The 15782-nt window shown below is 41.4% G+C and overlaps 1 protein-coding gene and 1 long non-coding RNA gene across 2 annotated transcripts; one reads left to right on the forward strand and one right to left on the reverse strand.

The window, feature by feature from the left end:
* The first annotated feature begins 2637 nt into the window (after nucleotides 1–2637).
* LOC128475773 (UDP-glucuronosyltransferase 3A1-like) lies at nucleotides 2638–12388 on the forward strand. Its single transcript, XM_053457959.1, has 7 exons — nucleotides 2638–2736; nucleotides 5449–5550; nucleotides 6498–6612; nucleotides 7625–8159; nucleotides 9364–9595; nucleotides 11446–11665; nucleotides 12049–12388. Exons 1-7 carry the CDS (start codon nucleotides 2643–2645, stop codon nucleotides 12323–12325), a joined length of 1575 nt encoding a protein of 524 aa, XP_053313934.1. The 5' UTR covers nucleotides 2638–2642; the 3' UTR covers nucleotides 12326–12388.
* LOC128475789 (uncharacterized) lies at nucleotides 10827–11034 on the reverse strand. Its single transcript, XR_008346837.1, has 2 exons — nucleotides 10979–11034; nucleotides 10827–10942 (listed from the first exon to the last, which is right to left on the reverse strand). It is a non-coding gene; the product is annotated as an uncharacterized LOC128475789 (long non-coding RNA).
* Nucleotides 12389–15782: the final 3394 nt, after the last annotated feature.

Below are 15782 nucleotides of genomic sequence, written 5' to 3' on the forward strand. Positions count from 1 at the left end.
TAATGTTTGATTAACTGGTTTGTCATGAAACAAGCTGTTAGACCATTTCTGGTTTGCATGAAATAAAATATATGTATATGGTGATTAATTACAAGTTTCTCTTTGCATTGTGTTAGTAGGTTCACACTAGCATCCGTATTTCGAAATTTACATTGGATTATACCACTGCATCAGGAGTCTCCAGCCGTTCTGTGTACTAACAACGTTTGGGGGATTTGTTTTTGTGCTAGAGTGTGTGTGTGTGTGTGTGTGTGTGTGTGTGTGTGTGTATATATATATGTCTATATTACACCCTCCCTATAGTACCTGGAACTACCAGTAACTTGCAACCAAAGCATGAGACCCATCCATTAAACTGTTAGCAGTGATATATTCTGACCTAGGCTTAGCGCAGCAGGTCCGTGTGGCCAGCAGTCCTCCTAACACAAAACCAGAGTATTTTGGGTGATCTTCCCAATGGCTGGCTACAAGGGAGATATCTGATTTCCCCCCCCCAACTGGCCCGTTTGGGTCCCCCGAAGGATGCTACTGCGCACCTTTTGAGATCGGGACCACTGGGTTGTGATGACATATCCTAGCGCTCAGCATTGAGAATGGCAGCTTTGGAAGTGATGGCTCACCCAAGGAAAATACATTTGCCAGTCGTTGGCAATATGTTATACTGATATGAACTTTATCTACAAACCACAGACACTACATAGCGCCCCCAAACACTCTATACACAGAGTACACTGTACACTCCAGTGCCCCACGCAGCTTAAGGGTTATTTGGGTCCTTAAGGGTTAGTTGGGACGAAGGAGGTAAAAGGAGTTTGTCATCACTGTATACAGCGCTGGACGTAACGCTCAGAGGGAAAGAAGGACAGCCTCATCACATAATGTATTTTAGCCAATATTGCTGAGTTAAAAAAAAAAATATATATATCTATATATATATATATATATATATATATATATATAATATATACTGAGAAAATATGTATAGGAACATCCACTTATTCACTTGTGAAATATGTGTAAAGTTCATCAGAAAAAGTTAACAGAAAATGAATTCCCTTGTGATATCCGATCTGTTTTACTGCAACTTCACCAATTCCTCCCGAACAGGTCTGGCAGGCTAATTTTCTTACCCCATCGCTCTCTATCTGCTGCCCCTCTGCGCCGGTCCCACCACTGGCTCCCAACGCCCTCCAGAATACAAAGTAATCTCCATACCGGCTGGGCCTTTGAGTAACGATAATCGTCTTTGTGATTTAACGGATGGTGTACCTGTTCTCTGTAATTCTCTTCTTATTCTAACTTTAACTTCCCGCTTTACACAACTATTTAGGGCTGTCATTAAACATAAAGGGGGCGCAGGGCCAAACTGCCCACCAAATGTGGAAGTCGGCGCAGCTACCGGCACAGACCTCTCCGCCGACACTTCCCTCGCTGTCTGCGCGTCGCCAATGTCATGTTGTGCAAAGTCAAGGGAGGACTTGTTAGTGGATGGCTGTCACGGCAGCTGAGGATTATGGCTGCTGTTGAAGGGACCAAAGGGATACCCCTCATTACCCCTCAACATCCTAATAGATTGTAAGCTGGCAAGCGCAGACCCGTTGTGCCAGCACTGTCCCACACTAGTACCTCTTACAGGTGTTTGTTATTCTCAATTCTAATATATTTGTTAAAGGGGCAGTCCAGTGTCCTAGAACAGCTCAGCCAACGAACAATATATACTGTACTTGCTCGATTATGAGATGACCCCCCCCAAATCTGAATATTAATGTATTGAAAAAAAGAAAAAGCCTGAATATAAGATGGCCCTATAGGGGGAAAAAAGTTTTACTAGAGAATTAATGTAAACTATTTTTTTGAGAAAAATATTTTTTTTGTTTTCTTTGCCAACCTGCCCCCCCCCAGTTATGCACATCTGCCCCCAGGCTTGTCACTCTGGCCCAGAAATGCCTTAGACCCCCCTATATGCCACTCTCCCTCCCTGATATGCCTTTTAACCCCCTATATGCCACTCTGCATAAAGGGGGTTAAAAGGCATATCATGGGGCACGGGGGATCTGGATTTTAGTCTTGTAGTCAGACCTCTATTTGAGGTCTGATTAGAAGACAACCCCGATTTATAAGACGATGGGTATTTTTCAGAGCATTTGCAAATACAGTATATTAAATGTTCTTATACCCAAGTATACCCAACAACGTTATGTCTATCTGGGTAAAACTGCATGCAGCTTCAGATTAAAATAATAAAAATATATTTATAATAGTTATATATAATTTCCTATAACAAAGAAAGTAAAAGAACGGTATATATTTTAAGGCGCTGCTAGCTGATTTAAATCTATAGGGTGATGATTAGTGTTTTGTCAGCTCTGTAAAGCCATCACACTTTTCCCCCAAGGTGTGATGGTGTGACTGTAACATAAATGTGTTCGGCGCAGCTCATGTAAACTATGCCTGCTAAATGCTTGTTACTTCGTGTTCTGTTTACTGAGCAGCCACGGCGGGTGTTGTTGGATTTTGTACACTCCCACTGTGAACTTTGTCACGACTCCTAACACAAATACACACGCAACATGTTCATCACAGGACACCCCATGCACACACCCCCCCACCACACACACACGGCACCGCTGTCTGATCATACCATGGCTACAGGCAGACTACACTTTCTCTTAGTCTTCCTAACGCAACAGCTTCTCCTGACACATGGAGCCAAAATTCTGACCATATGCTTAGTAGGTGAGTCCCTTTTAATTTTTTCTCACGCTAATTCCTTACAATTTAATTTGTCATGAAATGATGAGCTTGAGAGTTTTAACAAATGTCAACTTTTCTAACTTCATGCAACATTAGCAACCTCATTCCTAGTTCTCCTGAAAGTCCAAACGTTATGTATATAGTAAAGTAAAATCTTTGCTTATTTAGATTTTACCTAGAAGAATAAATTGTCATGTTTGTAACACAAAAGTTGACACTGATAGGTTGCCATAGAAATTGAAATTTGAAATTTATATGTGGGACCCTTTAGAGGGAAGGATAAAAAAAGCGGACCTTTTAGTGTTTATTTGTTTAACACAATAAAGTGTGCGATTGTTGTTTTGTCTAAGTGGAACTGCATCTTTAAAATAATGATCTATATAGGGTTAATTCATAGATTATAATATAATGCATGGCATTCTATCTAGCAGCATAGGGTCAGCCTGGGGCACTGGAAGGGTCTATTCACTAAAGTGGGAGTTAGCAGGAAAGTTGAATATTTCTTGTGATATCCATATGCAGGTCAAACCCCAATGCATTTCCTTTGTAAGCAGGGCAGAGCTGGCCCTGTATAATGCATAGCGAAGTCAAGATACTTGGCCTATGTACTATCCAGGGCTGGCTCAGGCAGCAGAAGGTCCATGAGGTTTGTCTCTGATCATGCAAGAGTTGAGCACAAAGAGTTAATAAAGGTTTCCTATTACAATGGAAGGCGATGCGTTGTAGTACGATGTGCGTGAGAGTCTGCAAACGCACCCGTAAGCTCAGCTCGCTTGGTTATGTCACGCTAACTTCACATGGGAGATAGCTGGAGCGCAGCCAGGAACACTAAAAAGAGCGAAAGCAATGCTAACACGCAACAGAAAACACACAGCAGTGTGATATGGGGCAATCGCTCTTCCCTGTTGTATCAGCGCTACGGTATCTGCAGGCGCTTTAAAAAAATAAAATGTAATAGAAGGCTGGCGTATGTGTTTCTTCTTCTCTCTTTAGGGACAATGGATAGTCTTATTGCTCTCTGAGTTACAAAGAGAGACCGTCTCTGTCCCAGTCTGTTTCCCCGCTCATTTTCTTGATTGCATGAACTTCACAGATCAGAAGCTTTAAAGAATCGGAGGGAAATGAGGACGCGCGTGTGTTCGGTTCAGTGGGCTTTTATGCGATCCCCTGCTGTTCGGAGACAAGTAACTAATTAGAAAGCATTAATTAGAGCTGATAACGGCACTACCTCTGTTTGTCTTAGAATTGTTGGCCTGGGAAGAAATCCAAGAATGTGAGGCGTTAGCGGACTTTCCTCAGGACTCAAAGTCTGGTTTAGCCCTAAAGGAATTTACATTTTTCACTCTGATTTTGGTTAACAAAAGTCCTTATTGGAGGCGATAGTCGCTCATTAACTCTTTAACTGCTAGGTCTCCACAACTCCAGTGCACGGTTTTGTGACATATTGTACACAGCTTGGATACAGATGGCAGGGCAGATAAAAAATGGGGCAAAATGGGCATTGGCCCCAGCGCCCCTGCTGGCACAGGGGCCCCTACTTTCTGCTTCCTTGTTTTGCTCATATATGCCAACACAGGGCTTGTTGTGCTAGGTAATGCACGGGGCATGGGGGCCCTTTCCTGCAGCACACACTCCATTCATAGATCTGTGATGGCAGTGAGGGCATCTCGCTTCCTGTCATGTGACAGGATCAGGCAATAAGGAGCCCCTTTTGTAGCCAATAACAATGAAAGACGCGTGACTTTATGCATGTAAGGGAAAGGCAAGGCTCAGAGTTAATGTGTCAGGATCCAGCAGCCTGCAGTTACTGAAGCAGGGAGAAGCTTGGTGACCGGGGTGGCCCGCACAGGGTTCTTGAAACCTAACGCTGGACCCGTCGGCTGGTGCTGTCTCCCGTCAATGAGCAAATGCCTAGAAAGTCTTCTGCCGCCCCGAATTTGTGCCAGACGGCTGCTTTTTATGTATTTATATATTAAGTCCTCCAGGCTTCAGGCCCCCAGCTCCTCCATTTTGTAATGGTGGAGAACTTGAGAGTTAGGTGCCGTCAATGCAAGGGGGGCGGGTCATGTGTATGACCTAAGGTGGCCCTGTATGGAACTAATAGCATGTATGAATGCATGTGTTTGTACTTCTTAAGTGGCAACCTTGCTGTGTTCAAAACATGGTAAGTTGGTCAACGTGGGAGCTACAATGGGCTCAGAGGATCTCTCCAAACAGCCCATGGTCCCCACTGCCTGCGAAAAGCTGTTTGGAGGGCTGGGGACCAAGTCCATCAAGTTTTAAACCGACGCTAATCCAGAATAAAGCAAAAGGAAAAAACAAACAAAACCCACATTAAAAAATGAGGCCCGGGTGCTCCCTCTGTCGTTCTTTTAGAAACAAAAGTACATTGAGCTAATTTGGCGAGATAAAAACTACAAATATTTTTTTTTAAAAGGCACATGGTGCCCACCTATTAATATTTCTCTCGGTTCTTGTAGGTGCATCAGCTCTTGGTTTGGATGGTCTCATTGAAAGATCCCAGGAACAAACTAAGCATATAATAAATTATTAATATATTATCTCTGGAATACAAAATCTGGTATTTTAATCAGTATTTCATTATTAGTTTATATTTTATATTATAATATATTTTTATATTATAATAACATAACGGAGGTTTCTGTGCTCGTTCACCCATGTTTTTACTATTAGGTGGAAGTCACTATCTCCTGATGGATGAAATTTCACGCGTTTTGCATACTAATGGCCATGACGTGAGGATGTTTCTTCAGGTTGGAGAAGGCATGATGCCAGGTAATCGGCCCGTATCAGAGGTTCCCAATGTGTAAGAAGAGTTCTATCACCAAGGCTACTTTTTGTTTCTTTTCTTTTTCAAAACAAATGCCTAAACTGACCAAAATAATGTAGGAAAGCAAGATATATCAGAATAATGCAGTAAGGTTAGTAAGTATGATCAGAGTGAGCTATAATGCCTTCAAGATTATGACCGAATGAGGCATAGGGAAGTATGCATTCATCCGATGTTATAGTAGGAATATATATATATATATATTTTTTTTTTAATTTGTTTTCTTTTATTCATCAGACACAAAAATATTCGATTGAATCTATTACAAGCGAATATTCACTTACACCATAGAAATACATACATTTTGGACAAATTTAAAATTCCCATTTGTACATTGACGGTTGGACTAATGGTCTAGTTTTTACAGTCCCCGCATCACCAGGATTTATTGTTCTTACTAAATTAAGATTTAAAGATCTTGCTTATATTCTAAATTTTTGTTATTAATCTCATTGGCCCTGTTGTAAATGGTCTACCCATCCACTCCAAAAGAAATATTTTTCTTTATTGAAGATTGGGTAGGTTGCTATTCCCTTCTCCATTTGACATTGGTAGATCACTTGAGCTTTAACTTTATTCCAAGTAATCCCTTCCAACTTTTTCCAATTTCTTGCCACTTCTATTTTTATGGCTGTTAATATGTGGAGAAGAAACCTTAAGTCATTTCTGTTTGTATTAGGAAGATTTAAATGTAGCAGAGCTTGATCTGGTGTTAAGTTCCATTCTTGCCCAAAGATCGTTTGAAGGCGAGATGAAATGAATTTTCCAAATTTTTTAATAACTGTGCAACTCCACCAGATGTGTAATTTGTCTCCCTTTGGTTCTCCACACCTCCAGCAATTAGGTATTGTATTATGGTATATGGTTGGAATATTTTTTATACATTTTGTAGGCTACAAGCTGAAAGCAAGCCCGTATCCAGTCATCACATGGCCTATGGATGAGAATTACCTTAAAGAATTTAATGGATTTATCAAAGAACATCAACGTGAATTCTTCATGGGAAGGTGGAGTATAAATGCTGCAATTACAATGGTTTATTATTTCCTATTATATATAAAAAATATGATTAGTTAGTAGTAGTAGAAAGTATAGACGTGGTAGAGGATAATACAGTGAGGGAATTGAAACATGTATGGGATGGGGATAAAGCTATCCTGAATCTAAGACGAGACCAAAGACTGATTAAGGTCTGAGCCTCGCATCAGGAAAAAATGGGCAGGCTAGATGAGCCGAATGGTTCTTATCTGCCGTCAAATTCTTAAACTACCCCTTATTTCCCCAAAAGGACTCAAGCCATACTCATATGATCCATAGCTGTTACCCAAGTATGTTTTAATGAATGTAAAAAGACACAAGGCATTAAGGTTTCGGTACATTTGGTGGTAGGCTGTCTATAGAAGAAGTGTGCATGGTCTCGCTCCTTCACTAGAACCCCAATTCCCCTACCCAAAACACCTCCTCCATCTCAGCCAAAGCTTTCTTTTCCTCCCTCCCAGATGACCACTACTTCTGTTGGAGTCTGAGCCAACAAGAGGTCTACACCAATGGTTCCCAACCCAGTCCCCATAGCATGCCCATGATCCGGATTTTGATAAAATGTGGACATTACTAAATCTTATCCTTTTAGCATACTGAGAACTGGGTAAACATCTGCAGCTCTGCTCCTTCATACGCTGTGGTCCACAGAAAAGAAGGTGGTATAGTGGCATATCCAAGCAATCTGCATTTAATGGCCATGCATAGTACAAGGGAGCTACAGTAATATATATAGCAGAGATCTCAATGTTTGGGCAGATAACGGGGACACCGTGCCCACAAAGCCAGTGGTTTTGCTTACAGATGATCTTTAACCAAAACCATTTGTACAATTTAAGAATTTAATATTATGTAATGGTGTTTACATATTAAAATAAGCGATATCTCTCTATTATACTAGATGTCATGTCCTACAGTAGATAACGTATTTGCATGATAATCTAAATATGTTCTCTTGATTATCTGTTTTGTGTTTTGCAGAAGTGGCCTCCACTCTTACTTCGAATTTCTCAAACAGATATCGCATCAGTGCAAGCACACACTGAACCAGAAGGCTATCCTTAAATCTCTGAAGGATGACAAATATGACATTGCCATTATAGATGCTTTCAATCCTTGCACGTTTCTGATCTCAGAGAAGTTAGGATTACGATATATCGCTTTCTTCCCTGGTACCTTTGCTAACGCCATAGAGGTTGGATTGCCCACTCCTCTCTCCTACGTTCCCATATATCAGTCACAGCTCTCTGACCGCATGGACTTTTTTCAGCGTGTAAAGAACACCTTCATGTATTTCGCTTCACGCATGGTGGATTTAAAAGTTCAAGCGATATTTGAGGAAGTCATTACCGAACACTTTGCTGTTGAGTCCAGACCAGCCATTTCTGACCTCTACCTGAAACCTGAGCTTTGGTTTTACAACACAGATTTTACCTTTGACTTCGCACGTCCTCTTCTGCCTCACATTCAGTGTATTGGAGGCTTAATGGCAAAGCCAGCAAAGCCTGTTTCACAAGTAAGTAAATAGCATGGACACGACATACCCATGAAATAAATATCCTGCGGCGCATTGTTCAGACTCCAAATGACCATAAACCCAGGGCATGTGGTCTTCATTTGATCTTCATAAGAACTTAGGTGTGAATATCAGGTCCCAGTGGTTCCCAATCCAGCCTACAAAGCACACTAATTACCATATTCTATTGCAATATGGAGATTCATAGAAAAAAGCGCAATTGGTGTGTCTTGAGGACTTGGTTGGCAAGCACAATCTGGACCAAGCCTGAAAGACAGATAGTGATTTGTCAACCTCCGTTTACCCGAGGAGACCCTGAAAAACTCAACAGTGGTGGTTTTCATAGTTGGCAAACTTGGGAAACTGGCAATGCGAAGTACCTGGGTAATGTGGAGTTCTGGTCTAGAGGCATCATCTCAATGGGGGCTTACCACTAGATCTTTAGACGTTCTGGTCTACAGGATTCGCTTACATCAAATTAAGAAGGTTAAATAAAGGCTCAAGTACTGCACTCCTTAACAACCAACTTAATGTCCTCTTATGCATCATTCTGTGTCAGAATCACTGGTGCCCCTGTACAGTCACTTTGCTGAACCCTTGTAAAAACATAACATTTACGGAGGCGGTAATGTTTCTAAATAACTCTTAATAACTAAAGATAGAAACTAGTTATTTTTCATTAGCTTTTGTAATTTTTAGTAATGAAGGTATATCTACAGAAGTACACCTTATTTATGGGCTTGTTTGACCACTGATGGGCTGCAGACATGCACTGATGATGTTGGTTTACATCTTGGGACACCAAATACCAACAAAGCGGTGCTTCTGCAGGGAGGGTCTCTTCTTTTTGTACCCAAACAATTGTTTATCTATTGAAGATCACCTCTATTGTGCTTGCCGAGAATTGTATCACTCATTGCAGGAGCAGTGACTGACTGTCGGTGACCAGATCACTGTCTGCAAGCAATGCTGGTTGCCCTGGGAATACAGCTTGTAACTTCCACTTCTTAAGTAGAAGCTGCTTCCTCAGGACCATAACGGCATTCAAAAAAGCCAGAGGTTATTATGAAAGTTTAGTGGCATTTTAAAAACTATTTATGTATTCCCCGATAATTTATCCTTGAAAGGAAAAATATTACAAATATGTTGGCCTTTAGATAGTTTGGATATTAGAAAAAAGTTTCTATCTGTGTGTTTTCTGCAGGAATTAGAAGACTTTATATCGCAGTCGGGAGAATCTGGATTTATTGTAGTGTCTCTGGGATCGATGGTAGCGTCTTGCCCTCAGAAGGAGCTATTGAAGGAGATGAATGGTGCCTTTGCCAAAGTTCCTCAGAAAGTTATTTGGAGATATCACAGGTCACAATGGCCGACAGACGTGGAATTACCTCCAAATGTTAAACTCATGGACTGGATCTCTCAGAATGATCTTCTAGGTAAGAAATGTAAACAAGTAGCCCACAAATCTCATTATTCTGCGCAACGTAGCACAAAGACAGAAGAAAGAAGTTTCACATATGAGGTTTGTAAAAAAATTAGACATTTTGAGACATTTAAGGAATTTACTAAGTTCTAGACTTATTGGGACGAAGATTTATGAAATTAATGGGTTACTGGGGTCAAAATCCAGTATGTTGCCGGAATAGGTCAGTCCAGGACAAGTACTAATGATTGATAAAAAGGCTGATATTTACGTATAACAATTAACAGACAATTGCAACAGTAGATTGTGAAATCCCATAGTACTGGTCACCACCCCAAACATACACATGTAATGGTGTTTACAGATTTTGGTTTTTAACCCCTTCATTCCCCTATAGACGTACCGGGACGTCCAAAAAACGCCTATTAAGAAACCCCTATGGACGTCTCGGTACGTCCAGCCCTTCGTGCAGCGTCAGGGACACATCCCTGCCGCTGCACGGGAGATCAGGCTGCTGGCGTAACCCGGAAGGTCATCGGAGGACAGGATATGCCCTCCGATGAGGCACAGAGACGCTGTGATCTCTATGCAGGTCTGTGAGGACCTGCATAGAGATCACAGTGTGATCAGTGCAGGGGGATCGCGGGGAGGGGAGTGAGAAACCATCTCTCTCACTCCCCCTCCCGTCCTGAAAGAGAAAAGCTGAAAAAAAAGGTTAATTCATTTAAAAAATATTAAATAAATCATTAAAATAATAATATAAATAATACTGAAAAAATTATAATGTGAGCTGTGAGGTCATTGTGACATCACTGGCATGTTCAGGAGGTCCCTAGGAGGACCTCTAACCATTTCTGTGTAAAAAAAAAATATATAAAAAATAAATAAAAAAATTAAAATAAAAAAAATTAAAAAAAAATATATAAAAAAAGATAATAAAATAAATTATTAAAAAAACCTTACTTCCCATTGCCCTAGCATAACATCTAGCCAGTATAACCCTCCTGCCCCCGTTCACAACCCCCAAACCCGTTAAGCCATAGACATAAAAATTATACAAAATTGTACACCTTATAGTATGATCCCTGGTGCCGGGAAAGTCTGGAAAATCTATATAAATTAGGTATTTCTGAAATCAGGACACCTATATTGATAACCTTGGAGGGGATTTTCCATCACTTTACCTAATTTTGTGAGGATTCAGAGGGAAAATGTAAAAAAAATGTGTGTTTTTTTTCCCAATCTTCGCTAGTTTTTACTAAATTTCTCATTCTAAATTTTCAGCTAATCATCCAACTATGGTATCAAAAGAAAGCTCAATCTCTCCTTGAAAAAACAATATATAGTTTACATGGGTACACTATTCACAGGAAAGGAGAATAATCGCTAAACCGACATACCGCAAAAATGGCAAAATTGCTCCGGGCTTTGAGGTACCAAAAACCCCTGGGATTGAAGGGGTTAAAAAGTACATATTTTGATACACAGCCTCCATAACTTCTGGTTGTCGGCTTACAGAGACAGCTAATTGATTGATATGTTAGTTACTCCATATTTTACTAAATACCTTGTGAGATTAGCTTCCATATGTAGTCCCTTTGGTTTCATCTTGGCTTCCATAAGTAGTCCCCTGCCAAACATCTCCAAAACAATGGGCTCGATAACATTAGGTGTGAGTTTAGCTAAAGTAGGTAATGGAAAGAGGATTGGGAGATTTTAAAGAATGCGCCATAAGAGTATTCAATATATAGGTTAAGAAATTACACATTATGGTCCAAAACATACCTGTCTGGCACTGATGACTGATTTCATCATCAGTCCCCAAACATCACATTGATTTTTATAAATTATGATTTGTTTCAGGCCACCCCAAAGCACGTCTTTTGGTGACACATGGAGGGATGAATAGTTTGATGGAAGCGATATATCATGGGGTCCCCGTTGTGGGGATTCCTCTTTTCGGAGATCAGTTTGATAATTTGGTTCGAATTAAAGCCAAGCACATAGGGACCTCTATCCCACCTGACCAGATTACGGCTGATCATTTTGCAAACATTATTAGACAAATAACAGAAGACGTAAGGTACGTGTAAATGCTGTATGTTTGTGTGTATATACTGTATGTGTTTTTAGTCACTGTACTGCAAAAAGAAAGAAGGTGTGGGAGGTTGCTAAATAGGTGGAACGGCCTTCCAGTAGAACTGGTGGAAGTCAATGCATTACGCGAATTTAAACATGCCTGGGCTAGGTATAAAGCTATCCTAAACATAGGACAAGACCGACAAGCAAGTAAGAGTTGAAGTTTTTACAGCAGGAAGAAATGGGCAGATTAGATGAGTTGTAAAAATTTGTTTTCCAGGATATATGTCAAATGAGGACTGGATGATTCTACCGCTTTTAAATAACATCTCTTTATTTTCATGCTCAATATGCATATTTTTGTTGATTCTCTGTGTTTTTCGACAGCTATAAGTCTGAGGCGATGAAGCTAAGTGCCATTCGGAAGTCCCGTCCGTTTCCCCCGGACCAGCAGTTAGTCCGATGGGTAGAGCACATTATCCGGTCTGGAGGAGGCCGCCATCTTCACCCCTATGCGTTCCAACAGCCCTGGTATCAGCAGTACCTGCTGGATGTCATCCTATTCATTACCATTTGCCTTATTCTCGTTATTTACCTTATTGTAAAAATACTCACATTTTTAGCTAAAAAGCTATGTTCTAGGCAAAAACAGAAACAAACCTAGCATTATTTTAATTATGTTAAATATTTAATTCTCCAGTTTAAGGCCATCTACTGTGAAATCATGGGATTAAAGCATTGGCTGCATTTAAAACATGTAAGAAATATTTTACAGGAAGCACTGAGAACTTTATAGTATTTACTATACTTATTTATAGTATTTACATCTATATATGGGGCCGGACTGGTGATCAGAAGGCAGCCCTGGCGCTAAAGTCTGGCCACCGCCTGATGACGTACTGTAGCCGGCGGGATTTGTGCCGGGTCTGTATAAATGTGTATGTACTATCATTGAAAGTTTGGGGTCACTTAGCTGTTTGTTAAACTATATTATAGTAATCCAATGAAGAAATAGTATCCCGGTCGTATAGATCTCGCCCTTCTCCTAATGGTGGCCCCTAAATATGTTAGTGTTTGAGTGTTGGGGATGGGGTCCATCTACAGTACTGATTTTGTCCTATTGATCAGAATGTCATGGCCACATGCCCAGACTTTGTAGCCCCCAGTTCCTGCTTGTAGGGGAAGAATATCACGTTTATAAGACTATGGATGGACATGACACACAAAGAAGAGCAAATTAGGTCTGTAAGCTCTAGGATTGACTCTTGCCAATATTTCTGTATTTGTGATTAATCTTGTACATTATGTGAATCTTTTGTACCACGCTAAGGAAAAAAAAACCCTCCCGTCAAAATAAACTGAATTAATAATGAAGATGAATCGCATTTTGATAATACAATTCTATATTGTGTAGAGATCCTGGTCCATCTTGACTGTTTGCTCATCTGATGAACCACGGCAATTAATAAAATGACACGTTCAATTAGTGTATTGCACCCGGAGGCAACAAAGACTCAAATAGAACAGCGTGGAAGACAAATATGTTATTGATTATAACATTTAAATCACGTGTTATTGATTATAACATTTAAATCACTTAATAATTAAAATAAGTTATAATCTGTGAAAGGTTATATGTACACATCAGTCACCTAATTTAGAAAGCGTTTACTGCGTGTATGAAATTATGTGTGGGTAGAACGGTAAATACAATTAAGTAATTCTGCCCTTAAACAACATTCCCCTCGCTGGATTTTATTCCCTCCATCTTTTGTTTGTACAATTAACTTCAAAGAACCATAACTTGCAAGACTTAGAGGCAATTAGGGTTGCATTTGGTTTGCACAGAGGGTGTTTGTTTAGACCCCTGCTGCTTACAGACAAGACACTAATAATACAGTATTAATCGGAGACGGTGACAAAAGCACAATGGAAGAAGTCCAAGAAATCAAACGTTGTAGAGCTCACCAAGTGGCAGATTGAATTGTGTGTAGCAGAGTACTAACACGCACTGCCTACCATATACCATATACCATATACCAGCCTGGGATCTCACCGCCGGCGGCAGAGGACATTCCACGCGCGAGCTGTCACCTCCATTAGGATTCTATATGCATGTGATTGTAAGGGATATGCACAACAAATAAACAGCTTAACTCATACCGTATTATCCTAATAAATAAATACACAGACAACTTGAATTGGAGAAACAGGCCGTGGTCTTTTATTTAGCTTACAATGTAACATCAACCAATTACTTAATATCAACATAAACATTGTAACCATAAAGCACTCTTGGCCCAAGCCCCAGAGTGCAACCAGATTTCAATACTCAAAGACCATCCGCCCTAAAGCCAGGACAGCCAAAAACCACTGATTCACCCTACAGAAAAAAGGGCAACCTTAACCCCAATAAAAGCCACGACAGATTTTTATTTAAACCTTTTTTTTTTTTTTTTGCCTCAGAAGAAGTTCTTCCATCTTCGTACCCTTGGCTCTCCCGCTAAGCTGCCGCTCACCAGATGCTACAGAGAGGTCAGTGCAGTCAGCTAGCAGTTCGCCGCAGGTGTGAAACGAACGCACCTCAGCAGGTCTATTTATAGGGCAAAATCCCGCCCTTAGCGCAGCGCGAGATACCCTTTACCTCAGATTAGTAAAAGCGCGGTTAAACTAAGTGGCTCGAGACACCCTCGAGCGCAAAAAGCGCGGCAAACTAAGCGGCGCAAGCGCATCTAGTAGCTTCTACCCTTTTTCTTTTTATTTTTTTAATTATGTAACCTCAACCCTAACCTGTTATATAACCTGACCTTTACTTGACCCCATCATCCCCACAACTACATGCCGCCCTGACTGCTAAATAGAGTCAGGGCTTTTCAGGGCCACGTTTTTGTGCCTAAATATATATTCTTTAGGCATTGCTGGGTATGCGCTGATTTCCTGATGGGGAACACATCATTTTGTTCATCCAGTTCATTCAAACTTGTCTGTTGGTCCATGAAATTATTAATATTCACTTATAAACATTCGGTCCAATGTCGTTCAGTGTTTGCATAGGGCACAACTTAAGGCCCCCCCACCCAGCAATGCGGGGGGCATATAACGTCTGAACTAATATAACATGACATCTAAGTTTGATTTCTAGTTACAAAGAGGCGTCTGTATTTTCATTAATGTGCCGGCTTATTGCCCCCCCCCACTCTCTCTCGGTTCACCTCTGTACCCATTTTTTGCATCACATGACAACGGGGCAGTATTAGTCATGGAAAAAAAATTTGGCAGCGTTTGTGCATTTAAAAGTAATAAAGCCTCTTTTGGGCTTCCCTACCCGGTCCCTGCCCTGGCTGACCATCTCTACAGCCAACAGTCGGGCTTCTTCCCATCCGTTTATCAGAGCGACATTGCAAGTCTGGCACTCCTTGCTGAGAGGAACCACGCTATCTACCATCCCGTCGCCACTCACTCCAGTGCGGGATAATCCTGATTTCCCGCCCGGGTTGGGGGTTGATCTATTCCCTAATATGCCTACGGCAGGAGGTCCTGGAATTCATGCTTACCTGGCCCGTGGCGGTCTTGCGCCTTAGGGGGACCTGGTGGCCCCAGGGCCTCCGACACTGTTGGCCCGCTTCCACTATGGCCAGCTGCGTCACTTTTTCCCATCTTTGAGTCGGCCCCATCATGTCCTCGGGAGCTTTACCACGTTTGAGCATCTATGCACTGCTTCCTCGCTTCCTGCTCATGGCATCTCCCTCCTCTACGGCCTCCTCCTGTCGGCCTTGCACCCCCCCCCTCCTTCATGGGCAAATGGGAGTCTTCTCTGCACATGGTCTTTTCGGAGGCGCAATGGGAGAAGATGTGTGTTCTTGCACACCGTTGTTCGATCAGCAATAAGGACCAAGAAATGTCCTACAAACTGGTACCGATCCCCAGCAGCTACTGCTCGCTTCAACTCTGCTGTCTCGGATGCGTGCTGGAGATGCGGCTCTTCGCCCTGTTCCATTCTCCACCTTTGGTGGGACTGCGAACGGATACGCCCTTTCTGGTCCACTGTTCACTCGTTTTTACTGCGCCTCTCCGATAACCCTATCCTCTTTACCCCGGAGTTTTTGCTCCTCCATCACTTG

The sequence above is a fragment of the Spea bombifrons genome, chromosome 1 (assembly GCF_027358695.1).
Source record: "Spea bombifrons isolate aSpeBom1 chromosome 1, aSpeBom1.2.pri, whole genome shotgun sequence".
Classification (NCBI taxonomy): domain Eukaryota; kingdom Metazoa; phylum Chordata; class Amphibia; order Anura; family Pelobatidae; genus Spea; species Spea bombifrons.

Excerpts from the sequence above, each read along its gene's own strand:
- LOC128475773 (XM_053457959.1), top strand. The coding sequence starts at position 2,643 with ATGGCTACAGGCAGACTACACTTTCTCTTAGTCTTCCTAACGCAACAG. Across the intron at positions 5,551-6,497 it reads TGGAGAAGGCATGATGCCAG|GCTACAAGCTGAAAGCAAGC; the intron begins GTAATCGGCCCG and ends TACATTTTGTAG. Across the intron at positions 11,666-12,048 it reads CAAATAACAGAAGACGTAAG|CTATAAGTCTGAGGCGATGA; the intron begins GTACGTGTAAAT and ends GTTTTTCGACAG.